Consider the following 27,719-nt stretch of genomic DNA (forward strand, 5'->3'; position numbering starts at 1 on the left):
AAGAAAGGGGAGCATCGTAGCCAACCTGTGACTCAGTTTCCATCTGGAATCATTTCTGACTTAAAGAAGTCATTGGAATGCTTCCAAACTCCTAGAAATTCAGTGTTACTACCACGCTCTGAGCACATTCATCGTGAATTGCTGAGAAGCCACTTCTCACGCACTGTGGCTTCCGCTATGAGAAATGTGTGTGTGTGCAGTGTGCTGCATGATACAGGCATAGGATTGATCCCCTACTAGATGTGTTCGATTTACTTTTAGCATTGTTAACTGTATAACAGCCATGGGCACGTATAGGGCCTTTTACCATTCTCTTTACATGGGTACTTAGGTTCATGCAACTACATAAAAAATAAATTGGTTGTATCATTCTCCCATGTCAGCAGCATTTCTAGCTCTGCTTTTACCTAAGCACAAACACATGATGCCTGTTGGTTTAAATGGTTTTAATCAACTTATTTAATGGTTTTAGTTATTTTATTGTGTGGTAGTCATTTGTTGATCTTTATTTCAGGAAATGGTGTCATTCAAGGATGTGGCCATTGATTTCTCTGCAGAGGAGTGGGAATGTCTGAACTCTGCTCAGTGGACTCTGTACAGGGATGTGATGCTGGAGAATTACAGCAACCTTGTGTTCCTGGCCGAGGATCACGTCCAGAGTAAATTCATAATTCACTGTCAGCCTGTAACTTCCTTCTATAGACCATCTCATAGGAGCTTGTACTTTCTAATGAGGTTCACATAAGCTCGCTTTTTTGTTAGTTTGCTTTGAAAGAGGGTGTTTCTGGCTATCCCGGAACTTTCTTTATAGGCCAGACTAGCCTTGAATTCAGGGTGCCTCTGAGTTTTAACCTCTCCCTTTAACCTGGGGTTAAAGGCATGAGCTACCTTGCCCAGCTCATAGGCCCCCTTTTCAGGAAGAATTGTTGATATAAGTAAGACATATTTCATCTTAAGCTTTTCATCTGTTTGTCTTAGTGTGTGTATCCTTCACTGTAGTTGTAATGTCAGAAACTAAATGGGATGCGACATGGAGCACACATGGAAAAGAAATATTTTTTTCTAATTTTATAGTCTTTGTAAATGACAGAAATGAAGATCTGTGATTATAAATTCCTCCTAAGTAAGTATTCTAAAATGCCTATCCAGACTGATTTGATTTGATTTTTGTAGTCATTCATTTATATTTTATAACTTTTTGAGATTTGTCTTTTATGTATATTCTGCTCTTTCTGCGCATACACCTGCATGTCGGAAGTAGGCATCAGAACCCATCATAGATGACTGTGAGCCACCATGAGGTCGCTGGAAAATGAGCTCAGGACCTCTGGAAGAGCTGCCAATGCTCTTAGCCATCACCGAACCATCTTTCCAGCCACCTCTTCAGTCATTTATTGTGTTCTTTAATTCTCTTCTTTGTCCCTTCACACAGGCCTTTCTTTCTCCAAGCCATTACTGGTCAGATTTCTGGAGAAAAACCAAGAGCTTTGGAATGTGAAGAGACAAACAGCAGCTGTGCCCCGAGGTGTGTAGCAATGAGGGGTCAGAGGGCAGGGTGGGAGGTTAAATCCAACAGAGAGGTCAGATGCCGGAACGAGTGGTCAGATCCAACAGAGGGGTCAGAGGGAATTTTTTTTTTTGAGATTACATTATTTCCCTCCTTTGCTTTCTTCCTTCTACATCCCCTTGCTCTCTTGCAAGTTTGTGGCCTCCTTTTTAATTAATTATTGTTACATGCATATTTGTATATATACTGTGTATGTTTTGGAGATCCGGTGTAGAGTTATTTAAGATCTTTTCCCATTCTGTAGGCTGCTGTTTTGTCTTGTTGACCATGTCCTTTGCTTTACAGAAGCTTCTCAGTTTCAGGCGGTTCCATTTATTAATTGTTTCTCTCAGTGTCTGTGCTACTGGTGTTATATTTAGGAAGTGGTCTCCTGTGCCAAAGCATTCAAGTGTACTTCCCACTTTCCTTTCTATAAGGTTCAGTGTGGTTGGTTTTATGTTGAGGTTTTTGATCCATTTGAGTTTTGTACATGGTGATAGATATGTATCTATTTGCATTTTTCTACATGTTGATATCTAATTATGCCAGTACCATTTATTGAATATGCTTCCCTTTTTCCATTTTATATTTTTAGCTTTTTTGTCAAAAATCAGGTATTCAAAAGTGTGTGGATTGATATCTGGCTCTTCAATTTGATTCCATTGGTCCTCCTGTCTATTATACCAGACTGTTTTCCTTACTATAGCTCTATAGTAGAGTTCCAAGTCAGGGATGGTGATTCCTCCAGAAGTTCTTTTTTTGGACTGGACTGTTTTGATTATTCTGGATTTTTTTTGTTTTGTTTTTCCAAATGAAGTTGAGCATTGTTCTTTTGTGGTCAGTGAAGAATTTTCCTGAGATTTTGATGGGCATTGCATTGAATCTGTAGATTTCTTTTTGTAAGATTGCTATTTTTACTATGGTTATTCTTCCTACCCAAGAGCATGGGAGATCTTTCCATTTTCTGGTATCTTCTTCAATTTCTTCCTTCAAAGATTTGAAGTTCTTGTCATATAAGTCTTTCACTTGTGTGGTTAGTTACCCCAAGATGTTTTCTAGTATTTGTGGCTATTATGAAGGGTGGTGTTTCTCTGATTTCTTTCTCAGCCATTTTATCCTTTGTATAAAGGAGGGTTATTGGTTTCTTTTTTTTCCAGTTAATCTTGTATCCTGCTACATCACTGAAGGTGTTTGTGAGTTATAGGAGTTTCCTAGTAGAGTTTTTGGGGTTACTTATGTATACTATCTTATTATCAGCAAATAGTGAGAGTTTGACTTCTTCTTTTCCAATTTGTATCCCATTGATCTGTTTTTGTTATCTTATTGCTCTAGCTAGAACCTCAGGAACTATATTGAATAGATATGGAGAGAGTAGACAGCCTTGTCTTGTTCCTGATTTCAGTGGGATCGCTGGGAGTTTCTCTCCATTTAGTTTGATGTTGCTGTTGACTTGCTGTATATTTGTTTAGATTTGATTGTGTTTGGATATGTTCCTTGTATTCCTGCTCTCTCCAGGACTTATCATGAAGGGGTGTTGAATATTGTTGAAGGCTTTTTTACCATCTAATGAACCTTACTGTTTTTTTTCTCCTCCTGTCTTCTGTAGCTATCTCCCTCACCCTCTCTGATTAGAACCCCGCCCCTTTTTGTTTCTCTTTGTTTTGTTTTCTCAAGACAGGGTTTCTCTGTGTAGTCCTGGCTGTTTTAGATTTTGCTTTGTAGACCAGAGACCCACCTGCCTCTGTCTCCCAAGTGCTGCAATTGAAAGCATAGACCACGCCTGGCTCTATCATGGTTCTTTCTATCATGTTCTTAAATTCCCTTATCGGAGTGCTATCTGAAACATTGTATTCATCTTCATGTTTTCTCCCACAGTGTCAGTGATTTTACATGCATGCCCTTTGTGGGTGGCCAGTCATGGGTGAAAGCTGTCCAAGTGTAGAAGAATGTTTCTTACAGTAGCTAAGAATTTTATTTTGTGAGTTTGAGGTTCTTTGTTCCTCATTTTGCAGGTCTGTTTTCTCTGTTATGTTTTGCCTTCTACGGCGCCTGAAATCATCTGTTTGCATGGGCTCCGTGTATAATCATCCATGAAAAATCTATATTGAAGTATCTACTTCTGTGACCAACAGACTTGTATATTTCTGTTTATGTTTGTAAACATAGGCCTCATATTTTGCATTCCTTGTTTATTTTCTCTCTTTATTGGTTATTCAGTAGTTATTTCTCTAGCAAATAAATAGTTCTTTAAAATGTGTTGATTCACAGGTATGTTGTTAGCAAAATTATGTTATTTGTAGCAGAACTTGAATTTTTTCTGATATTATCTTTCTGATATTTATGTTCTTGTCATTAAAATATAATATAGAGCCTACTAATTTAAATTGATTAAAGATATTATCTAATGGCGTTATGAACAGTCCTCTTGTTATGCAGCCTCCTTTTTCTATTTTCCACAACTAAAACTTCATACTTAGGATCAAGCATTGTCTTTTTCCATGTCTGTCTTGTTTGGTATCATCATCAACTTCCTGTTTTCCTAGTTCATCTACTTCATAATTTTCTTGTGTGCACACTCCTATGATTTCTCTGTTTGTTTAATGGATTGCTTTCTGTTAGCACAATGTCTGAAGATTTTCCACTACTATCCATGTTACATCTTTTGTAGTTAAATTTGAATTATATTCCATTATTTCTATACCCTCTTTTGTTGTTTTTTCTCTTTCAATTGAAGTTTAAATGATTTCCACCTATCATATTTTCTAAGTATAGGTTCAGTGAATATAGATGTTGAATATATTATAGTTTCTTAGTTATCCATGAAAATAAAGTCTCGGTGTTAAAGATAAGCATTGTAAATATGACAAATATTCCTAAGTTTTTCTCCATTTCGTTTTATTAACCAGGAAAGAAACTCTATAAGTGTAAAGAATGCGGGAAAGCCTTCACTAGAAACTCAGTTCTTACTTATCATCTGAGAATTCACACTGGAGAGAAGCCCTACAAGTGTGACGTATGTGGCAAGGCCTTTTTTATGCACTCCATACTTAATAAGCACCAGAAAATTCACATCAGAGGGAAACCCTACAAATGTGGTGTGTGTGACAAGGCCTTTTCTATGCCTTCCACACTTACTAACCACCAGAAAATTCACACCGGAGAGAAACCCTACAAGTGTTCTATATGTGACAAGGCCTTTTCTATGCCTTCCACACTTACTAACCACCAGAAAATTCACACCGGAGAGAAACCCTATGAGTGTGAAGTATGTGGCAAAAAGTTTTCCAGTCGTGCAGACTTTACAAAACACCAAAGAGTTCATACTGGAGCGAAACCATACAAGTGTGAAGAATGTAAAAAACCCTTTAGTAATCTTTCAGCCCTTAGTAGACATAAAGTTGTTCATACTGGAGAGAAACGCTTTACCTGTGAACAGTGTGGCAAAGCCTACAGTAGGAGTCACCACCTTAGGCGGCACCAGAAAGCTCACACCGGACAGAAATCCTACAAATGCAAAGAATGTGGCAAAATGTTTTACTATGCTTCAGACCTTAAAAGACATCACAGAATTCATTCTGAAGAGAGACCCTATGAGTGTAAGGAATGTGGCAAAGCCTTTCCCAGTCCTTCCGACGTTACTCAGCATGCAAGAACCCATAAGAGAATCAAGCAGTACACCTGTGAAGTGTGCGGTAAGTGCTTTACTATTCAAACGACAATTTCTAACCTCCGTAAAATTCGTCTTGAGGGAAAGCCATCTGAGTGTGAAGGATGTCGGAAGAACTTTTAAAGACTCTTTGTACTTTAAAACACGCAAAGCGTTCAAACAGCCCGCAAATGTGAAGGACATGACAGAGTTTCAGGTATCATTCACTTGTTGCTCAACCTCACACAGTTCATATCTGAGAGAAACCCGACATGCGTGCAGGAAAGGACCAGGGTTTAGCTGTTCCTCATGTCTGTATAAGCATCGGAAACCCCATCCTGATGAGGAAGCCTACGAAAGCAATCAGTGTGACTGACGAGTTCTTTACCTGTTCATGCCTTAAGTATCCCCAGAGACGTCAAACCTCAAAGATTTTTTAAAAAATTGTGCTTAAATAACCAAATAACTCATACTAGTAAGGAACTTTGTGAAGGCAAAGTTATTGGTTAGCTATTGAACAGTGATTTTGATATCCTTCAATATTTTAAATTTAGACATAGAGAAACCCTGCAAATTCAAGTGATAAGAGAAATTGTTTATTCGTCACATATCACAGAATGTGTTTTGTTGAGAAGCCATATATATAAACCATATATTTATTTGTCACACCTCTTCCAATAAGGACTGATGTGGGAGAATTATCTGTATTCTGTCAATCATGTATTTTAGTAAAACGCTGATTGGCCAGGCAGGAAGTATAGGCGGGTCAACCAGACAGGAAGTAGAGGCAGAGCAATGAGAATAGGATAAGGCTAGGGAGGAGAACGCTTCCTCAGCATTCCTGTACAGACCACCGAAGAGGCAGCATGTAACTTGCCCAGCAGAGAAAGGTACGGAGCCATTATGGCTAACATAGATGAGAATAATGGGTTAATATAAGTTATAAGAGTTAACAAGAAGCCTGACCTAATGAGCCAATCAGTTTATAACCTTATGGAGTCTTGTGTGTGATTTTCTTTGTTGCTTGCCGGCTGTTGGGGTACTGGGAGGGACAGAAACCCCAACAAGCCAGCCCTCATACTACAAAGGACACATCTCCTGATTCTTTCTAAACAGTCTACCAACTGAAAACCAAGCATTCAAATACATGAGCCAGTCCCATTCTTGCTCAGACCACCATAGTGGTGACCGCAGCCTTTGACCATGAGCTAGATTAAATCCTCCTTAAAGTTGCTCATGCACTGTATTGCACCGATTGGAACACTTACTAATGAAAATAATGAAAGTGTCCATTTGATATCAGATATGTACGCATATAGTGTTTTCTTCCTGCCTCTTTATTTCTCTTCTCTTCTGCCCCCTTATTACCCGTTTTCCTTCCTAAAGTGTTTTCTGTTTACGTGTACACACGGCCATGAACACTGGTCACAGATGCAGTATCAATATTCTTTTATGTTTAGTCAATGTCGTTATATTTTTCTAAAAAAATGCAGAAAAAAGAAAAATTGTCATGTGGTTTAAATGTGTGCATGTCTGTGCTATTATTTACTCTGATAATATTTGCATTTTAGTGTTAATTTGTTATCTTTCATCCTTTAATATTTTCTAATTTGCCACTTAAATCTTTAATGGTGTTTCATCATATCATGACCCTGTGACTTGTAAGAGATTTGAGTAACATGGTTATTATTAAAATTCCTTAATTATTTCCTAGCATTCGCAAGACCATTATTGGTATTTGGTTATAATGAGAGACCTAGGAAGGACATGCTTAGTGTTGTTTGACAAAGTCAAGTTCCAGATAGGACACGAAGGTTATTTTGTTGGAGCTCCCAAGCCTTGTGCTGTGTCCTGTAGCTGACTCGTCAGGGAGAGGCGCTATCCATGAACCTAGTCAGTTTTATCACAGATCTCTGCAAAACTGACCGCAGAGAAGGGTCCGTATATGAAGCTGAAGTCTCTTTAGTTGTGGCTTTATACTGTAGAAAATCATTTCTTCAATAGACGATAGGTTTTTGTGAGCCCCCTTAATCCTCTTCCCTACTACAGTCTGATCATTTATACAGCTAAGAGAAAGCACTAAACTAAAACCAAACAAAATCTATTAAATTTGTGACCCTTCAAAAGATAAGACTTTATCCCCATAACTTTATTAGTTTAAGATTTGGGATCTTTAAAATTTAGGACAGTTTCAATCTTGATACTGCTGTTGGGTACCAGGATACTTAGAGGACACTGTGATGGAAGGGTAGAAGATTCTGAAGCAGAAAGTGCTTGAGTTCTTTCGAGTAAGCACTAAAGTTCATATCCAGCCGGTAAATGATACAGAAGTGTGAACAATTGCAATGTGCAATAATCCCACGGAGGAAAATGTAGCTGGGAGACTTTAGTTCCGCAGGCAGGCTGATGGGACAGATTCTCAGGCTGTACCAAAAATAATTTAGGTGAAAATTTGAAGATAATTTAACTTCTAATACTTGTAATTTCTATTTAACCTTTGTGGCCTCTAAGGAAATGGGATAAACATGCCATTATCTTTGCATCATAATACCCAGAGGAAATACTTTTAATTTTTTTTAATTTTCCTTTACTCCTTATTAGTTTTTAAAAATCCCTCAAGTCTATTTACACTATTATTTTAAAAATGTTTTTTGCTGTATGAGAATATTAATTTAAATATGTTTTAGTAATAAAAGACAAGGTAATTTTTTTATTTTGTTAATGTTGCTGTTGAACTGATAAAGCCACAGTTTTCCATCAACGTCAGCGAGCTGGGGATAAATGAGAGCAGGAAGTATAATCCAGTGGCCTCTGTCAATCAAATGTTTTAAATGCCATATTTAATATGTCTCTAACAAATTGGGTGATCATCTATTAAGTATGCCTTATTTCAAACAAAGTTTCTTTGTAGTTACTTCTCTATATGAAAACATGGATACAAGACTACAGCTTATTCTTGTAAGTGAATTACATTTGTGCTGAGCTTGACTACAAATACAGTCTGAGCACATGGAAGAATTGAGTCATTTAGAAGGTGACTGACCAGTAACTTGTATGGCGTAGTTATCTTTTACAATTTACAGTAAGTTACTAGCTTTTAGAAGTTTAGGATTTTACACTTTTATCTGTGTTAAGTTTTAACCTTGAAAAATTGAATTGAAGATCCCTTAGCATTAAAGTAAAACTATAAGCTATAAATATAGTTGTAAAGACAAAAATGCTAATCATATATCTTTAAGTCAGTTTCTGATAGTCTGAATAGACCTTAGGGATTTAGACCTTATTTATCAAACATATGTTGTTTTTTACTTTAAAAAGTTTAGAAGCCTAATATATACATAGAAATAAATGGTTAAACATACAGTTATCAAAGACATAAATTGTTAGACATTTCTCTCAGTCAGTTTTCTTGTTAGCTTGAATATATCTTTATAACCTTAGGAATTTGATGGTATATAAAAATCCATCTTAATCTAAAATACTTTGGAGACCCGCTGTTGACTGCTTAGTCTACAAAGAAGATATGATAATACATTAAGGACATTGTAGAAATTAAAAGTTTTACAGGTGCTACCTTTGTTTTTACAACGTGGTCATCTTAATCTAAACGATGGTGAAGTTACGTAACCTGTGATCCTTATCTTTGTAAAGATGATTGCTAACTAACTGCAGGACTATTTTATCCTGATGAGGTCATCAGCCAAGATGGAGGCAAGATACATGTCTACTTTAAAATCATCTATTTGTTTTGCAATTTTCTGTTGTAGACCTGTTTTCCTAAAAAATGTTTAATCATACTACGTAGTATAATATGTAGTTTAATGTAGTCACTTAAAATTACCTATTTATAGATTTAACTGTCAGCTGATTGTTATAAGCTTGAAGCTAAATTTTTGTTTTCTTCACCATACCCATTGAATTTATTGATCATAATATTAAGAATTTATAGAGATCAGAGAGATATTTCAATGCATCATGTGCTAACTTATACATGACATTAATCAAAATATTTAATGGTTGGAAAATATTTAGTGAAAGCTGGTTGATAATAGCAATTTTAGATTGTTGAGCTGTGCAACCCAGGAATGGGTACAATATTTTCTGTGGAGTCTACGGAATTTGTATGTAAAATATACACTCTTGTCCTTTTAAAAAGCCACGTGTAAAAGCATTAAAAGTAATCTCTGTAAGAGTGTAGGTGTAATTTTAGGCAACCCCTAATGAGTGTTTAAAATAGCTTAAAAGGGTGTCCTTTGCGTAAAGATTGCCTAACTTAGTGTTTCTGTGCTGTGAATAGACTCCGCGACCATGGCAGTTCTTACAATGGAAAACATTTAATTGGGGTGAGCTTATGGTTCAGAGGTTTTAGTATTTTATTATCATGGTGGGTGGCATGCAGGCAGACACTGTGCTGGAGAAGGAGCTGAGAATTTTACATTTTCATCCTCAGGCAACAGAAATTGGGTGCGGCCTGAGCATATAGGAGACCTCAAAGCCTGACTCCAAAGTAACACACTTCCTTTAACAAGGTCACACCTCCTAATACTGCCACTGACTATGGGCCAAACATTCAAATAAGAATCTATGGGGTCATACCTATTTAAGTCATCACAGTGATTGTCTGAGTAAGGTGATACAGCAACCTGCCAGTTACTAGTACGGAGCAAATAACCAACTTGCATTTTACTTAGTGGTGTAATAATCTTTGAGGCTCTTCTCAGTAAGGGATTAATTCTATGAACTATCCAAAAACATTATTTAACAAGCTAATAACCTGATCTCTTTCAGGTGTTATATTTCTTAGTAACAGAGTTTTCAGAATGCAATTTAAAGAGCAGAGCCAAATCCCTAGTAGTGATGGGAAGATTAGAGTGCACTTAATTGAAATACCCCAATTATAATACATTTTGCTATTTTAGTTTATTGACCATGAAATTAAGCATTCACCTAAATACAGATTTTATAGTTGAGAAGGAAAAGAGAATATCATCCATATATTTCAGGAATAATATCTCTGGGAATCTAAATGTGTTTTATGTCCTAATTGTAATTGTTCCTGTACTAGAAATTGTGCCGATTTTAATTTTTACTGATGAAGGTACCATTGGTCAATGTATACTAAACTATTACTACCATAGGGGAAAAACAAAAGGAAACTAACAAAAATAAGCAGATAACAACAGCAATAAAATCTAAGCTCTGGGGCAGCCAGCCTGGCCCATACTGTAGCAGCAGAACCCCATCAACCCTTGGAACTGGGGTGAGACAGAGGCCACTCTCTACATTGCAGTGATCAGAAAGGGCCACATGGCCAGAGGGCTTTGAGTTCCAATCAGATTTTTCAGGAAGACTGAACAAACTTGATTGGCCTGGAAGCCAAGCAGCTGCTGAGTCTTGCTGTGTCCTGCCAAGATGTGTTCAGCAGGAGAAAAAAAAAAAGGTTTTTTGTTTGTTTATTTTGTGTATGTTTTGTTTTGTTTGTCTCTCTTTTCTATTGTTTAAAAAAATAATCAACAAGGATATTTATCTCCTCCTTCATGGCCTCTTTATATTATATATCTTTATTTATTGAGTATAAAGTGGAAGAATTATTACTCTGAGTATTTTATTCCTTTGGATCTTAGGAGATTTTTCTCCACCTTGCTAGTCCCGCTGGACCAGTTACTCTCCACCTGCCGTCTCCCATCAACCGCTTGTGAAATAACCACTCTAAGCCTTACTATCAGTTACAATTGTTTGGCCAACGTCTTAGACTTCTTACTGGCTAGCTCTCTCTTTTCAGTTAACCCATTTCTATTACTTTGTATTTTTCCACAATGCTCCTGGGCTCGTGGCTTGTTACTTCTCATCTTGCTTCCCCACTGGCTACATGGAGTCTCCTCCTCTGCCTTCTCTATATATCTCTGTTTAGATTTCCCATGTAGGTATATTCTGCCTGACCATTGCCTGAAATGGCTTTATTCATCAATCAATAAAAGAAACTTGTAGTCACAGCATACAGAAGGACATCCTTCATCATCGTCTATTTTCTGTCTAATTAAAAAGAAAGATATTAACTTTAACATAGTAAAATTATATGTATAAGACAGAACAGATATCAAACAAGAATTACAGTTGCAATATTTAGTCTATTTATATTTGACAAATTAAAGAAAATACTCTATCATCTATCCTATCTTTTAGAGTCCAAAGCTCTCTTTCTAATTTATGCTCTATCATAAATAAGGAAAACTATAATTCTAAGTATCTAGTCTTTAAGTCCATCAAGGACCCCACATAAACTATTACCAAGTAAACAGGAAGTGCATTGTAAGCAGTTCCAAAACTCTAGAATTGACAGACAACTCACTACCTGGACAGTCACCCAAAGTTTTTGTAATGTTGGGGCATCCATCTTTAGCCTACTGGCAGACTTTTCAGTGAAGCAGGAAATTTGAAAATCTGTTCTGCCTTGTGCTAGCAAAGTTGGTCAGTTGCTTTCTTCCTTGTCCTGCAGAATGTCTGTCAGTTTCCTCTGTGAAACACTAGTCCTGAAGAACCATCTATCCTATCTTGACAAGTTTAGCCATCCTCTCCTGAAGGTCCTGTATGTCCAGTGCATACAGCATACCATCAAGCCGTCTACCTAAGAGCTGTTTCTTGCCCAGATGGCTAGCCTTGTCACATTGAATGCCAATTCCAAAACAAGTTTCTTTAATGCCTGTCATCCTCTTTAAGCAGACATGTCTCACTGTCAAGAAAAGACTAAGTTTTAAAACACTTTAAATGCCATATTCCATAGGTCTTTGAAGTATTGAATATTATCTATCTAAAATAGATCTCTTTATATCTAGAAAACCTAATATGACCAGAAGTTTGATTTTTATAGATGACTATTAATCTGTATTTCTTAATTATATGTTTCATTTTTAAATGAGCTACATAAACATCATACCTTAAACAAGAGTAGAAATATATGTATATATACATATATGTATATATATATATACACATACAGTGTAGCAAAATTGACCTTAAATTTGTATCAATAAGCCAAAATCCATACTAATGTAAAGCACTTATTTCTGTATCATGTTCCCTCCTTTTTTTAGAAAGAGTTTGACTATGACCATTAATAACTTATAACCAACCCTCCTTTAAATGAAAACAAGAACTTATAAACAATCATTATGGTAATTTGACCATAGTTTTATCCAAACTACTTTCTGCTGTTTGTAGGTTGAAATATTTTTAGGGTTCACAGAGACATTTCAGGGTGGTTTTGTTCCATCAAACCACATTAGTCTGGCAGGAATCCATAGGTTCTCATCTTCTGTAGAAACAAAAGTAGCCTCTTTTCCAAAGCAGCATAGTCTTAGACTCAAATTTTGGAGTCAAAGTACCTTTAAAATATATATGTTGGCTTAGTTTAGAAGCCCCCAGAAGTAAAAAAAAAAAAAAGAATTTAAAGAAAGCATAATAATATACATAATGCAGACTCTCTGTGTATTTTTTATCTTTATGTGACTTATACTTTTTAATTTTATTTTTCCTTTAAGAACCTTTGTTTATTATCCCTAAGTTATTTTGTAATCTTTGACTGTCTCTATCCTTTTGTCTTTCACACAAGCTTATGTACATCTTTTAAACACACTGTGACCTGTTTAGAGGTATTTTTTTTGTCTGAGTCTGTCCCCATTGTGTATCTGAAATCATTTTCTGAGTAAGAGCACTTTTAAAACAGTAAAAAGACACAGTTGTAGTGGCCCCAAATGCTGACTTTGCCTCTCTCAGCCTTCCAATATGGTGGAGGTATGGTCAGCACCATCCCTGGGAAGCAGTGTACAGCATGCTGCCCATATATCTTTTTTGCGTGTAAAAGCGAAATCTGTCATGTAACTCGCTGCATGGCTAGGAAGTGTCTCCATGTACCATGGCGGGAATCCGCCATGCTCTTCTGCCTGTGCACACCTAGCAGACCCAATGAAGCCAGTTGCGGAAGTGCGGAGTACTGAGCTCTCAGTTGCTTTCCTCCGAAACCCAAGCAAGCTTAGACGCCCCAGGATGCAAAGTGGTGCTGGGGCCACTTTGTCTGAATGTTTGGGTTACCCAGATATCTGGTACCAAATGGAAATGGAGATTTTTCTTCCCTATCTCGCCCATCCCACTTTTTTCTCCACTCACCAGGCCCCCACAGCTGCTTGTAAAATAACCACTCTGAGGCTTAATATCAGTTACAGTTGTTTGACCAGTGGCCTGGGCTTCATATTCGCTTGCTCTCTTGACCCATTCCTATTAGTTTATGTTTTACAGTGAGACCTATGGGCCTGTGGCTTTTTACTTCACATCTTGGTTCCCCAGAGGGTACATGGCATCTCTTCCCTGCTCCTCTGCCCCCCTCACCTTCTCGTCTTCTGTCTTTGTTTGGATTTCCCACCTAGGTATATTCTGCATGGCCATAGGATGAAAAAACTTCTTTTCATCAACCAATAAGAGAAACACAGTAACATCATATAGAAGGACACCTTACAACAAATAAATAGATAAAACACTGTCCCTGGCACAGAATACTATGAACCTATATTTATCCCACTCTCCCATTTAAGATTGTGGACCCTTTTAAGTGAGTTCTTTTGTCAGTTTGCCCCTAATTTCTGCTGAAAGAAAAACTCCCTTAACTTCTAGGACCAAGTCCCCCATTGTCAGGTCCCTGCAAGCTTCATGGCTGGCACAGAAATGGTCTATGTGAAGTGAAGAATGAAACTGGGGTCAGCACCACTTTAGCCAGTGCTGGGGCAAAAATTTCTTGGTTTTGACCAAACCATTTATTTTTCTTACTCAGTTAAACAGAGTAAAAGTTGTGGAAAAGGTTTCCATTTGAAAATTATCCTGGCAAACATTTAGATGTGGCTACGTTGAAACTCCATTGCAATGTACATCTCTTTGGTGAGGCACCTGTGACCTTTACCCTCAGAAAGGGTCTTGTTCACAGAGAAACAGAGATCAGGATAAGGAGGACGGACATGTATTTAATTGACTCAAAATGCAAATTACATAGGACCTCTTTCATAAAGATGGATTTTATGCACTGAGAGACAAAGAGACCACTGAACAATGTTCAAGATTGGGGTGGTGGCGAGATTCAGATGACAGTGGATCTATAGACTAGCAGAAGCTCACCTGGGTGTGAGACAACATCCATTCCTACTTCCTAGGGACCAGACAGCAGTCATTTCCTTCACTTAAAAAATCCTTCATGTTTAACAGTTCTGGTTCATGTAATGCTTTCCGCAAGCTGTGCCTTTTACATCATTTCCTTGGTCCTTTCACCAAAACATCTGAGAAAGTCTTGGGTCAGTGAAAGTCCCCATAGTGACTAAACTTATTGCCAAATTTCCTAATTATAAATTTGTTTAAAAATATCTGTCCTTTGGTTACTGAAACTAATGTCCGTTGGTACGGTCATCTGCATCAGTCTGTGCATGCTCAGGAATTCTGGACCTCAGCCCAGAGTGCTGGATTAGAGCTGCATCTTCATTGAATTTATCATTTGTTATTGTTCATATTGAGTTGAGCGGCACCCTCTCCATCACCATGGCTCTCTAATGTGAGAAATGTACATTATGTGTGGTGTAGTGTGATATTAGCATGGGACAAAAATGCTTATTTCAAAATTTTATTTAAGTTGTGTGCATGGTTATACTAATATTGTCTTTGTCTAAGAGTTTGTCGGATTCTCTGGAACTGGAGTTACAGACAGCTGTGGGCAGCCATGTGGCTGCTGGGAATCCACCCAGGTCCTTTGGAAATGCAGCGAGGGCTTTTTACTACTGAGCCATCTCTTCAGCTGCAACAGTACTCTTCTATAGAAACCTTTGCTCTCCATTGTGTGGTTCTTAAAAGTATAATATGCACGGGAGTTCCTAGAATCTTCTGCCATTCACTTTCCTTAGTGATGAGTCCTGTGCAACATCACAGCACTGCATCAGACTAATGTTAGGGATAGAACTCGCCTATATCAGATGCGCTTCTAGCTCTCTTCTCACTCGGGGTGACCTTTAGATTAATGTGCAGAAGTGTATATTCCTCTCTTTATTTGTTTTTATTGCTGTTTCAATTTTGTATTCATTTCTTTATCTTTATTTCAGGAAATGATGTCATTCAGTGACGTGGCCATTGATTTCTCTGCAGAGGAATGACTGTGCCCTGATCAGTGGAATTTGTACTGGGTTGTGATGTTGGAGAAGAGTTTCAGCAACTTTGTGTCCCTGGGTGTGTTGTCCTCTTTTTAAATTATCATTGCCTTTTAAGCCAAGGCTGTCCTAATCGGGAACTGCAATTCTTCCACTTCCAGCAGTGGTTTTTGTCACAAAAGCTGCAGCCAGGGGGAAAGTCCCCTCATGTGCTGCTCTTTCAAAGCTATGTTGGGAACTTATCTAAATCTCTGTCCTTCTAAAGAACTCAAGATTCGGAGGTTGAGGTGGAATTGTTCTCCTCAGAGAGGCTGAATAGCAAGTAGCCCACCTCCTCTTCTGTTTGTGTCTACTAAAAGCCCTCATTCTCCTCACCCTGACCTAAAAACCCTTCTCCACCTGGCTCCTTTGTACCAATTCCTGTCAGCTCGCTCCCGACTCAGCCTCCTGACCTCAGGTGAATTATATTTAATCAAACAAATGTAACATATCTCTGTATCATTAAACAAATGTTCCAGAGCTTGAACAAAAGTAACGTACCTTGAAATAGTATTCCTCAACTGGGTGAGGAACACTTCCACGGTGAGCTCTTAATTAACTGTCAGCATAAACTCGCTTACTTTCTACAGTGTCTCAAGGGAGCTTGTGCTTCCAACAATGAAACTTATGGGGCAAATTTTAGGGAAAATTAAGGAGAGTATTCGTGCCTTAGAATGATTTTATTTCTTCTCGTGTTCATCCTTTGTAGAGGTCTCCTTTATCTTGGTGGTAATGCTGTAAACTCAGTGGCTTGAGTGGGAAGCACACATGTTAAAGAGAATATCCTACTCTCCAGTTTTAACATTTCTCCTTGTAACTGAGGGACATGAAGCTCGGGCTGCACATCGTAAATCCCTCCTAAGCATTCTGTTGTGCCCATCAGGAAACACATGAAGAACTAATCCTACAATCCTTGTTTATATCTCCTCATTCCTTATTCATTCAGTCTGAGAGAGAACATATTATCCTCAGGACAACACTAATAACGTTCTCTTTTCTCATAAGCAGGTCTTCCTTCCTCTAAACCATACCTGGTCATGGAGCAAAGACGAGGCCTATGATATGCAGAGACAAGCAGCAGCTGCCTTGGAAACAGGTGTGTAGGAATGAGGGGACAGAGGCCAGAGTGGGAGGCCAGAGATCCAACAGAAAGCCTGGCTGTATCACAGATACTGATTTGCAAGATTCTGATAGAAATCATGTTTTAAGGATTTTCTTTTCTATCTTTTACTGTGGAAAGAGGCTGTTTATGGTGAATTGATTCTCTTATACCTTGTCCTGCCATTAGATCACCTTAAGTTTACAGTACCTACCTAAATTCTCTAAATTCTAACTCTCATTTGAATATGATTTATTTTTTTATAAGTTGGTCAGTGGATCTTGATTCATAAAATGTGAATATATCCTCCTGTCTTCAATCTTTGAAATATATTATTTAACATTGTTATGGACAGTTTTCTAGCTTTGCAACCTTACTTTCCTACCTTCCAAAACTAAAAGTCTGCATTTAGGATATATATGAACTGCAAAAACAAATGTTTTCCAACCGGGACTACTTTATATTTTGTGTTCATCTAGTCATAAAATTTGTATATTTCTTTAAGCATCTTGTTTACAATAACATAATAGTTTTGTTTTCTTAATTGTTGGTGTTATGCCTTCCTTACATGTTTGACTTTGATTAGTACTCCCTGGTTTCTTTGTTCTGTGTTGTCATGGTCTTCTTCTTTCACTGCAAGTTACCTAATTTTCACCTATCATGGTTTTTTTATTGTTATAAAATTTTTTAAATTAGGCTCTACTGAATACAGCCTTAGAAATTTATATGTAGCATATTATTTACATTGAAAGATGCAGGTATGCGTAAATGTCTCTGTTTTTAAAAATAAATATAGTCATACAGTGGTGGCACACACCTTTACCCCAGCTCTTAGGAGGCAGAGGCAGGCGGATCTCTGTTAGTACAAAGTCAGCCTGGTATACAAAGTAAGTTCCAGGCCAGTCATGAATGCACAGAGAAACCCTGTCTGAAAAAATCAACCTATCACTCAGTCAATCCACATATTCAACCATTTGTTAAAACTTACTTTTCTCAGCCTAACAGGTAAAATGGGCGTGTGTGTGTGTGTGTGTGTGTGTGTGTGTGTGTGTGTGTTTTCTGAGACAGGGTTTCTCTGTGTTACTGCCCTAGCTGTCCTGGAACTAGCTCTTATAGACCAGGCTGGCCTCAAACTCACAGAGATCTGCCTGCCTCTATCTCCCAAACAGATATATTTTTTGATAGACAGGTCATCTTCAAACACTTCAGAAATCTACAGAATATGACATTTAAGATGTTTTAATAGCAAAGGTTCCTTTTTTTTTTTTAAATTACAATAAGACATGTCTGCTAATGACAGCACCAATCTACTTTGGAGATGATAGGCATCCTACACTGTGTTTAGACAAATGTGTCTATAAGTTGTCTTTGTTAGCCCTTTGTTAGTCTTGTTTTCTGATTCTTCTGTCTTAATCACCCAAGATACTGCATGGCAGGCGGGGTTACCAAGGATGGTTTCAAAAGGCATCTTGAAGAGATGGTGCTAAGTTTTACATTAACTTCCTGCTTCCTTATTTTTAAGTAAAACAGATTAGTCTTAGTTTTCACGCAGTTGTAAGATCCCAAAATAAGTAGACCTGAGCTTTAAACTGACAGGTATTAGCGGAAATAATTAGGAAACGTGGTAAACATTACTATGAGAGGCTCGGCTCACAGGCTAACACCGGGTGCTGAGATCGCAGGACTGAAATAGCCTGACCCACTGTGGGGGTCCCTGTGCTCAAGCCTGTTTCTTCACAACTTCATCAGCAAGCAGTTGGACTGAACATAGGCACTGTACAAATCACCTTTTATGCGATCCCGGAAGTTGTTCGCGCTGACTTATGGGAAATGTGGTTCCAAACACGATGACAACACAAGACTGGTCTTGGATACTTCCGCGTTCAGTCTTGAAACTTAGCTTCTTCCCAAAGTTAGGCGAGTGTCCTGTTCAGCTCTGGGCTTGGATCCCTGACATGGAGGTTGGTGCAGGGTGCAGCGCCGTCCTGCAGATCTGAGGGACTGTGGAAGGTGGCGGGTCCGGCATGGAGGGAGCTGACTTGGGCTGCTTAGCAGGGAGGCGGGAGAAGCTGACCTGGAGATGCTGTGCTGACCTAGGCTGGGCCACAGCACCTGGGTGCAGGTTTGAGGAGAGAGGGCGCCACACCAAAGCCATGTGCTGTAAGTGCCCAGTCTCCTAGGGCGCCCCTGCTGCCCGAGCCCACCTGTGCTTCTGGGACTGCAGGGCTGACTCAGTAGACTAGGAATGGAAATTGGAAAGAACCGGGTTGCTAGGGCAGAGAAGGTCTGTGACTGCTCAGGTCTAAGGAGTGAAGGGAACTACTTTCCTGCTTGCCTGGGAAGCATGCTCTCCCTCGTGACCCTTGCTCATATAACCGTAGTCATAATTCTCAGGACTTCTAGACCTCTTTTCTCCTATCCTCTATGGTCAGCCTACTGCTCCTGATTTAAGCTCACAGAGATTCCTATCGTTCCGAGTTTCCAGAGACAGAGGCCTGTGAGGGCTATTGTTATATGGAAGGTTAGTTGTTCCCCTGTGGCATGATTTGTTATGGATGCCTCTGATTGAATAGGAATTCCTGATGTACAAGCCTTGACTTGAACCATCACATTAACACCCCGAATAGCCACAGAATAATCTTGTAATTGGTATTAACGTGTCATTGTGCAATCCACATAATAACAGATTTTACACTGCATAGTGAAAGAGACTAGACAATAGTACCACATCAGTATTGCTTGAGACTGTGTGGCGTCAGAAGTTTGGACTCCTTTTCAGATGTGAGGGAGGACTTGATGTGATGAGAGAAATGGGCCTCATGATTGACAGTCGGAGGCTTGAATGTCTGTGTAAGGGAGGGGAAAACGGCCCTGCTGTTCTGGCAGCTGCTGTACGTTGTGCTCTCATTGCATGCTTTTCTTCTATCTCTTCCTTTTGTCAGCATTGTCTGCACTCAGTAAACATGCTCAGTCACTGAATGTGGCATCCAGGTCCGCTGATGCTCCTCGAATAGTCTAGAAAGATTTGCCAAAGTTATCGTGGTGAGCTAAAGATAAATTTGGAAGGCTGCTGCCCACTGAGGGTTCTTTGGATTGCATATAGAAGCTTCCTGTTCATGGGAAAACTGCTGCTCTCATCTTAACGGGAAAACGGGATAGCTTTGTCTGGAGTCATTTGGGTGTCCATACCCTTGGGACAAAGAGTTTGGTTATCCCAAATAACTTGTTCCAATGTGGAAACAGTTTCATAGGTTTACAGAACAAAGAATGATATTAATCAAGACAAGTTTAAAATACATTGATAGATACTATGAGATAGGGGACCTATTCTGTCTGCTTAAGACACTATCTGGTGACATTCTTGACTCTTGAATAGATGGAAGCTAGCATTCTGCCAAGTCAGTGGATTCAGTCTCTTTCATCTATTGTCATAAGCTGTTTGGTCCACCACAGAGTGATAGAAGAAATGAACATTTCTGAAGGATAAAACCAGCCCAAGGAAAGGTAATTACTCTCTGAACCTGCAATATTCCAGTCTCCCCATAGTAATGAATCTCCACATAGCCCTTCAGTCTCTGCAGACACAGACTCCTCCCAAGAGTTTTCCGTCACACCAGACACAGCTTCTTTTCAGTAATTTTCCTCCACAGCCACTCCCCCTAGCTCACGTGCTCTTATATTGCCCAAGTGTGTGTCAAGCGAGGTGTTTGTGCGCTGGAGCCTGGCTGATGGCATTGGAGTGCATTCTTAGTAAACATGGGCTTCAGACCACCTTGTTTTAGCTCTTGGAAATTTCAGTTCGTTTCCAACCATATTTAAAATAATAGAGACTTCTGGTTAATGTTGCTGATCTCTAGGGAAACTCATAGCTGTATGGGAAGTGGGAAAGCACCCGCCTTCTCCATCAGAGCGTTTCAGTCAGTCAGTCTAAGGACACTTTGCAAGTGCAGTGATATGTTTTGAGTTGAAAAGTGTGTTTCAATTTGTCCTTGGAGACTGTCAAAAACTATTCAGTTGTTTTGTTTGTGGTAAGTTGGCAACGAAAGAAACAAAACCAAGAAGGGAATAATCCTGAGAAGTCTGGGTTCGAATCATTTTCAGTTTTGAGTTAAAAATTTCTGTCACTGAATCAAGGACGCTTGTCACCTTCTATGTCATGTCTCTCCATAATCAGTGTCCCAGTGTTCTTCTCAGTTTCCCTCATGAAGTCACATCCGCCCTGTCTTCTCTCTGTCAGTACTCTCTAGCACCCTGCAGGGGTGTTTGTGAACATCATAGTTAGCAAAATAACTAGGCAGGGAAAGCAGGAAGGCAGTTCTACCCAACAGCATTCAGTAGCAGGTGTTAGTTCAAATGTCAGGAGTGTGCCCCCAGGGTGTTACGTTAGACACATTTATGCACAAGCACAATTAAGTGAAAATTCTTCTGATGATAATTAACCCAAGCCCATATGCATAACAGAGTATACATAAATTGCATTGATGAATAACGTAAACTAAATACAGAACATATGTGACTACAGGGATACTCTCTGTAATGCTATAGATTGAATGAGAAAAACGGGTTGAAGGATGGATGAGATAAACTAATTTACAAGGGTCTGCAGGAGGGTCTCGGTCTGCAGGAGGGTCTCTGGAAGCATCAGCTCTAGCCACATAGATAGAACAAAGTCGACAGACTTGAAATCTGCTGTAGGCTTCTGGACAGAAAATGGGTTTTGCATTCCTTCCCTTGAAGGAAGAACCCTGTATGCTTTAAGTGCCAGGCTCCTCAAGTGCATATGTGCAGACAAAGACCTCTGTGCCCACTACGCATCCCACAAAGGTCATTTTTTACATTCCAGGTTTCTGCAGTTACTTCAGTACACATAAAAAGCATGAAGATTTTCATCTAGAGGCCTCAGATGACAAAAGACATGGAATGTTTGTCTTTCTGCTTCTGGGTTGCCTCAACGTGATCGTTTCTCGTTCCACTTTCCGGTGAATTCCATTTTTCTTTACGGCTGCACAGTATTCCCTAATGGATGTGCACCACGTTTTCATTATTGTTTTGTCAGTTGAAGGATATTTATGTCATTTCCTTTTCCTGGCTCTTAGGAATGGAACAGCAATGAACATGGCCAGGAAACTGTCTGGGAATTGGATGTCAGGATCTTTGAATATTACAGAGTAGTTTAGTTGGGGCATATAGGAGATTTATTTTTTAGCTTTGGGAATTTCTCTTTTCTGATTTCTAGAGTGGCAAATAGTTTGCAATACCAGCAAAAGTGGATAAAGCTTCGCTTTTCCCCACACCTTCTCCAGCATTGCATGTTAGTTGCTTTGCTGATCTTTGCCGTTCTGACTGGGGTAAGATGAACTCTCAGAATTGTTTAGACTTGTGTTTCCTTAATCGATCAGTACCTGAACAATTTTTGAGATATTTCTCTGACATTTTTGTCATCTTTTGAGTATTCTCTGTTCAGGTCCCAGGCTCATTTTGAGAATGGGCCCTTTGTTTAATTGTTGTTGTTTTTGGATTCTGTTTTTTGCATTCTTTGTATATTCTGGAGTTTACTCCACTGTCAGGTGTATAACTGGCAAAAGTTCTCTTCTATTCTGTGGCTTCCTCTTTCCCCAATTATTATTTCTGTAGCTGTACTTAACTTTTTTTCTGGAGCAAATCAAGTCCTGTTCACAATGTCTTTCCCTACACCTATTTCATATGCACTACCTCCTGTGTTTCCTTCTGTCAGTGTTAGGGTTCAGGTTTTTACCCCTTCGGTATTTGGTCGGTCTGTGTTATTTTTCCTATACAGTGATAGATCCAGATGTAATTTCAGTCTTCTGCAAGTGGAAATCTATTTTCTCAGGAACAGTCGTTGTTGAAGATGCTTTCTTTTCTCCAATGGATGTCGTTGGCATCTTTGTAACCTTTAAAAGGCCAAAGTTATCTATGCTCATGTTTAACAATTCAGTTTTGTTCTGTTTGTCTGGTCTACATATTTGTTTTCTGTGGTGGTTCCATTTTTCCCTTTTATTACTTTGGCTCTGCACTGTATCTTGAGGTCATGAGTGGTCCTCCTCTTTTTGCTCAAGATTGTTTGGGCTCTGGCTACGTGAACATCTTCTGTGATTGTTTATGAACTTTTGATACTGTTCACTTCTGTGAAGAATGAGATGTGGATTGGTTGGTAGGATATAATTTTTTCAATACTCTTTATATTGTGGATAGTTCTTTCTACTTCAACTATGACAGCAAGTTTTGCTTTGGATAGTAGCTCAGCTTGGATGTTATGATCTTTTCATATTTGGAATGCATTTCTCCAATCTCTTCTGGCTTTCAGAGTTTCCATTGAGAGACTGGCTGTTGTAGTGATATTTTATTTATATTTTAATAAATAAAGCTTGACTGAAGATCAGAGGACAAAGCTAAGTAAGCCACTAGAGCCGAGGGAGTGCACACACCCAGAGGCCGTCAGAACTCTGTGAGTTCAAGGCTATCCTGGGCTACACAAAAAGCATCCAGAAACAGATTCAGGTGATGGTGGCTCACATCTTTAATCCCAGTGTTTGGGAGTCACACACCTTTAATCCCAGCACTAGGGAGGTGGGGATAGGAGTGATGTGGCTGAGCAGAGAAAGGAGTATAAAGGGGAAGAGACGGGAACTCACTCAAGTGTGGAGTTTGAGGATTTGTGAAGACAGGGTCTCATCCTTTTGGTCTGAAGATTTGGCAGAGGTAAAGGGGTTCTCTGGTGGTTGGCTGCTTTGTTTTTCTGATCTTCACCTTGAACCCCAATATCTGTCTCTGATATGTGCTACAGGCTGTTATACAAATAAATGTGCTCTTTTTCTTAGAGATTTTAGTATATCATGAGGCTCATATTTTCTAGTCTTGTTGATTTAGTGTTCTTTCTCCTCCTTATATTTGTATGGGTGTGTATTTCTTTAGTTTATGGAAGATTTCTTTTATGATCTTGTTGAAGATCTTGTGTATGGCATTGCCTGGGGATTTTTTTCTTCATCTGTGCCAATAATTTGAGGGTTTTTTCTTTTCATAGTGTCTTATAATTCCTATCTTTCCTTCCTGCAGATTTTTTATTCTTCTTAGTATTTCATATTCTTAGCTTATTTCATCCAGATCTTCAATTTTATCTGTGAATTCTGACATCCTATCTGCTGCTAGATTCATCCTATTGTAAGTCTTTCCTCTGAGTTTTCTTTTTGAATTACTGGGCTTTTCAGTTCCTTCTCCTTTCCTGCTAGAGTCCTCTTCAATATTTCCATTTATTGAATTCCGGCTTCAAATGATGGATTATTTTGTCATTTATATCATTCTTATGTTTTTATTTTCTTTGGCATAACCCAGACATTTATCTTCCTTATGTTCATTGTCTTTAATGGCATTGAGATGTGTCTTCATGTCCTCCTTAGACTTTTTTTGGTAGTCTTTGATGAAGTTAATGATTGTACCTTGAAATCTGTGTCTTGGTTTGTTCATCTCTTGGTAAACATTTCTACAGAATGTGCAGTGTTTGGGGGGACGATGTCATCTGGATCTCTCATTTTTCCTGTGAGAACTGGGTGTGTGGTCTGTAGGAGAAAAACACAGGCTCACCCTCGCAGTCAGCCTACCTGTGGCAAACTTAAATGTTGTTTTACTAGGTTTGCGTGTCTGACTTCAGACCAGCTTCCTCTATTCTTTTCTGTTATGAAACAGCTCTCCCTGCTTTTGACACACGTGCTTCAGTTTTCTTTATATTCATTTTTCTGTGGTGTTGAGGTCATCCAAAGGAGGCTAGAAATGAATTTCTATAATTTGTGTGAATTTTAACAAAGTCATAAAAGTAAAATAATCAGGGAATTGTGGTCCACATGTTTAATGTGGGATACTAGTCAACTGCATAAGGATGTAATATAGTCATTTGCGACGGTATAGATAGTGTTAGATTTCTGAACACAGAGAAGAGACACAAGGCAGGAGAGAGGCTAATGACAACAGAGGAGACCAGCCATTAGTACTCACGGAGACGGGCAGCGGCTCCCTTCAGGTGCCTCCTGATGTGCTTGTGCTATCAGGCTTACTGTATCAGAAGCTCTTCCAGCTCGGATCAGCAGCACTGGTCAGCTGAACTTGGAAGTGAAACGTGATTCCTGTGTGATTACAGGTGTCAGCCTTCTCAGTCATTCTAGAAAAGAACATCTGTTGGGTCAGCCGGCCTCAACTTTGACAAACAGTGTGATGAAGGAGAGAATGCTAGAAAGAAAGGTGGGCTTCGTGCTGTCACGGTTTCCTCATTCCCTGGACACTCATTCTACCACCGTAAATGTTAGATCCACCTTTTCCCCCTGGTAGACCTCCCAGTTTCCCACAGGATTTAGACTGCTCTTTGCTGTTCAAACTAATAAATACAGTTCTGTGTGTTGAAGTTCAGACTCCTGACTCTTTTCTGTCTTCTGTCTCTTTATGCTGTCTCAGAAATCTCACATTGTCAGTTACATGTTGAATCTGGAGAATTTTAAATCAAGGAAGAGATGTGATGGTGACATCAGGAAGAGGAGGCCTGGAGAATCACTGGTTACTGGATGTTCTTGTTCAGTTAGACAACAGGAAGGAATGTTAGGTGCTATGGCTGACCTGAGTCTACAGGAATAAGGATTTCAAATGACTAGGTGCCAAATGGGAACACCAGGAGTGAGAAATAAAGATGAAAAAAGACATAAAGAAGACAAAAGCAGTAGTAACTCATGACTCAAAGACAAGGACCATCATTAAAAAGTCCAGCATGCTATATAGTATCACCAGTGGGAAATGGCCACAGGCAGCAGACACCTAAATCACTCAATGTTGGTATTAAGAACACAGGATACCTCAGAAACAGGTGCCTTGGGGCTGATAACCCTACTCTCTGGAGTTAGATCTCCCAGTAAATGCCCGATTGGCTCTTTCATGGCACTGGATCCTGTGTCTGACTGGCCCAGACAAGTACACTATTGGACAGGGAAAGAGAAATGTATTTCCCATTGTTCTTTCATGAGGTCCTCTGAGGATGCCTTGGGATAGTGTAAGTCCTCACATTGAATAAACTTCTAAATTTCCTAATTATAAACTTATTAAAATATTTGTCATTCCATTTTGTCTATGAAATCTTCATTTATTGTTCTACCTTTTGTCTGATCAAATTCATGTCTCTGGCTACACTGTTACTTGCATCCTTCTCTACCTGTTCAGGATCCCAGACCTCATCCCAGAGGTGCTGCATCAGATCTGCATCTTCATCGTATTTTTTATTCATGATTGTGTGTAATATGTTGAAAAGTACCTTGTCCATCACCGTGACTCCCTACTGTGAGGAATGTATATAATAGGTGTTGTATTATAGTACAAACATGGGACACTAGAGGAATATTTTTTTTCAAAATTTTGTTCCTTATTTATTTTCTCTGTGTGGATATTTTGCTAGTGTCCATGTCTAAGAGATTGTCTGAGCCTCTGGAACTGGAGTTACAATTTTCCGCAACCATGTGACTTCTGGGAATCAAACCAAGGTGCTTTGAAAGAGCAGTCAATCCTCATGATCACCGAGCCATCTCTCTAGCCCCACCATAATGATTCATAGATCCATATACTCCCCATTTTATGGTTCTTAAAAGTATAATGTCCATGGGAATTCCTAGGATCTTCTGCCCTCACTTTGTTCAAAGATGAGTTCCATATAACATCACAGTACTACATCAGACTTATTTTAGGGACATATTTGCTTACCTATATCAGAAGCATTTCTAGCTCTCTTCTTATTCTCAGTGACTTTTAGATTTGTATGCAGAAGCACATGATTCTTGATGGCATTTGTGCTATTATTGACAGTTTTAATAAATGCAATGTATGGTATTCATTTATTGTTCTTTATTTCAGGATATACTGTCGTTCTGGGATGTGGCCATTTATTTCTCTGCAGAGGAGTGGGAATGTCTGGGTCCTGCTCAGTGGAATTTGTACAGGGATGTGATATTGGAGATTTACAACAATCTTGTGTTTGTGGGTGAGGATTTTTTCCGTGATAAATTCTTAATAATTGTCAGCATGAAACTTGCTATCTTTGTAGACTATCTGATGGGAATTTGTACTTACAACAGTGAGTGGTAGTGTTAGAAATTTAGTTGCAAGAGCAGGGTGTGTCCATGTTAAAGAGAATTGTACACTCATCAGCTTTAGTATTTGTCCTTGTAACTAAGGGCCAAGAACCTCAAGACATTCAAGTCCTAAGTTCCCCTGAAGCAGTCTGATGTGCTCGTTAATAACACATGAAAAGTTGTTCCTCTGTGATCATTTTTTGTATCTTCTTATTCCCTCTGCACACAGTCCTGGGAAGGACATGTGATTCCCAGGCGGACACACTAACAATGGTGTTTTCTTTTCACACTATCAGGTCTTGCTTCATCAAAGCCATACCTGGTGACATTTCTGGAGCAAAAACAAGAGCCTTCAGATGGGAAAACACAAACAGCTGCCGCCACGCAGCCAGGTGTGTAGGGATGGGGGGGTCAGTGAACAGAGTGAGGGGCCAGTGGTCCCGCAGAAATCGGGCTTTATCCTTAGAACTGAGAAAAGAGATTTTGGTGGAAATCATTTTTTAGGGATCTCCCTTTCTGTCCTTTGCTTTCTAAGGAGGACATCTCTCAGATGTTTATGATGCTTGAAGTTTCCCACACTTTATTCTTCTCCTCCTATGAGGTTAGCCTGTGTTTACAGTAACTCCAAAGTGCTGTCATTTCTTAGTGAACCTGACTTATTTTTTATAATATGAGTGTCTTGGGTATTTATTTTCCTCATAAAATATTTAGTAATCTTCCTATCTTAAACCTTTGAAATATGTTATTTAATATTGTAATGACAGTCTTCTGGTTATCCAATGTAACTTTCATACCTTTCAAAACAAAACTCTGTATTAGAATATATATAAATTAGGTATATAATGTGTGTACATTATAATATATAATCATAATATATATAACATGCATATAATTTATATACATAAATTATGTTTAAATGTGTTTTCCACATTCAAATACTTTTATCCTTTGTGTTTATCTAGTTAATAATTTATATTATTGTTTAAGGGATTGATTTCCATTAGCATAATACTCAGAAGGGTCTTCTGATTGTTTTGTGCCTTCCTTCCACGTTTGATTTGGATTAATCATCCTTTATTTCTCTATTCTGTGTTTTCATAGT

The 27,719-nt window shown here is 38.8% G+C and overlaps 1 protein-coding gene across 2 annotated transcripts in view; it reads left to right on the forward strand.

Moving 5' to 3' along the window:
• Positions 1–517: 517 nt before the first annotated feature.
• Positions 518–27,719, forward strand: part of LOC148119731 (uncharacterized) — a 28,956-nt gene continuing 1,754 nt past the window's right edge. Inside the window, exons 1-3 of one of the 2 annotated variants that reach the window (XM_087897001.1) lie at positions 518–639; positions 1,431–1,525; positions 4,453–5,180. In XM_087897001.1, the coding sequence (XP_087753127.1) occupies positions 518–639; positions 1,431–1,525; positions 4,453–5,180 (945 nt within the window). Of the gene's footprint in view, positions 640–1,430; positions 1,526–4,452; positions 5,181–18,347; positions 18,464–26,399; positions 26,527–26,913; positions 27,010–27,719 lie in introns of those variants that run through there. The other variant, XM_087897000.1, reaches the window with a different exon arrangement.

Source organism: Myodes glareolus, chromosome 15 (genome assembly GCF_982192425.1).
Source record: "Myodes glareolus chromosome 15, mMyoGla1.1, whole genome shotgun sequence".
Taxonomy (NCBI): domain Eukaryota; kingdom Metazoa; phylum Chordata; class Mammalia; order Rodentia; family Cricetidae; genus Myodes; species Myodes glareolus.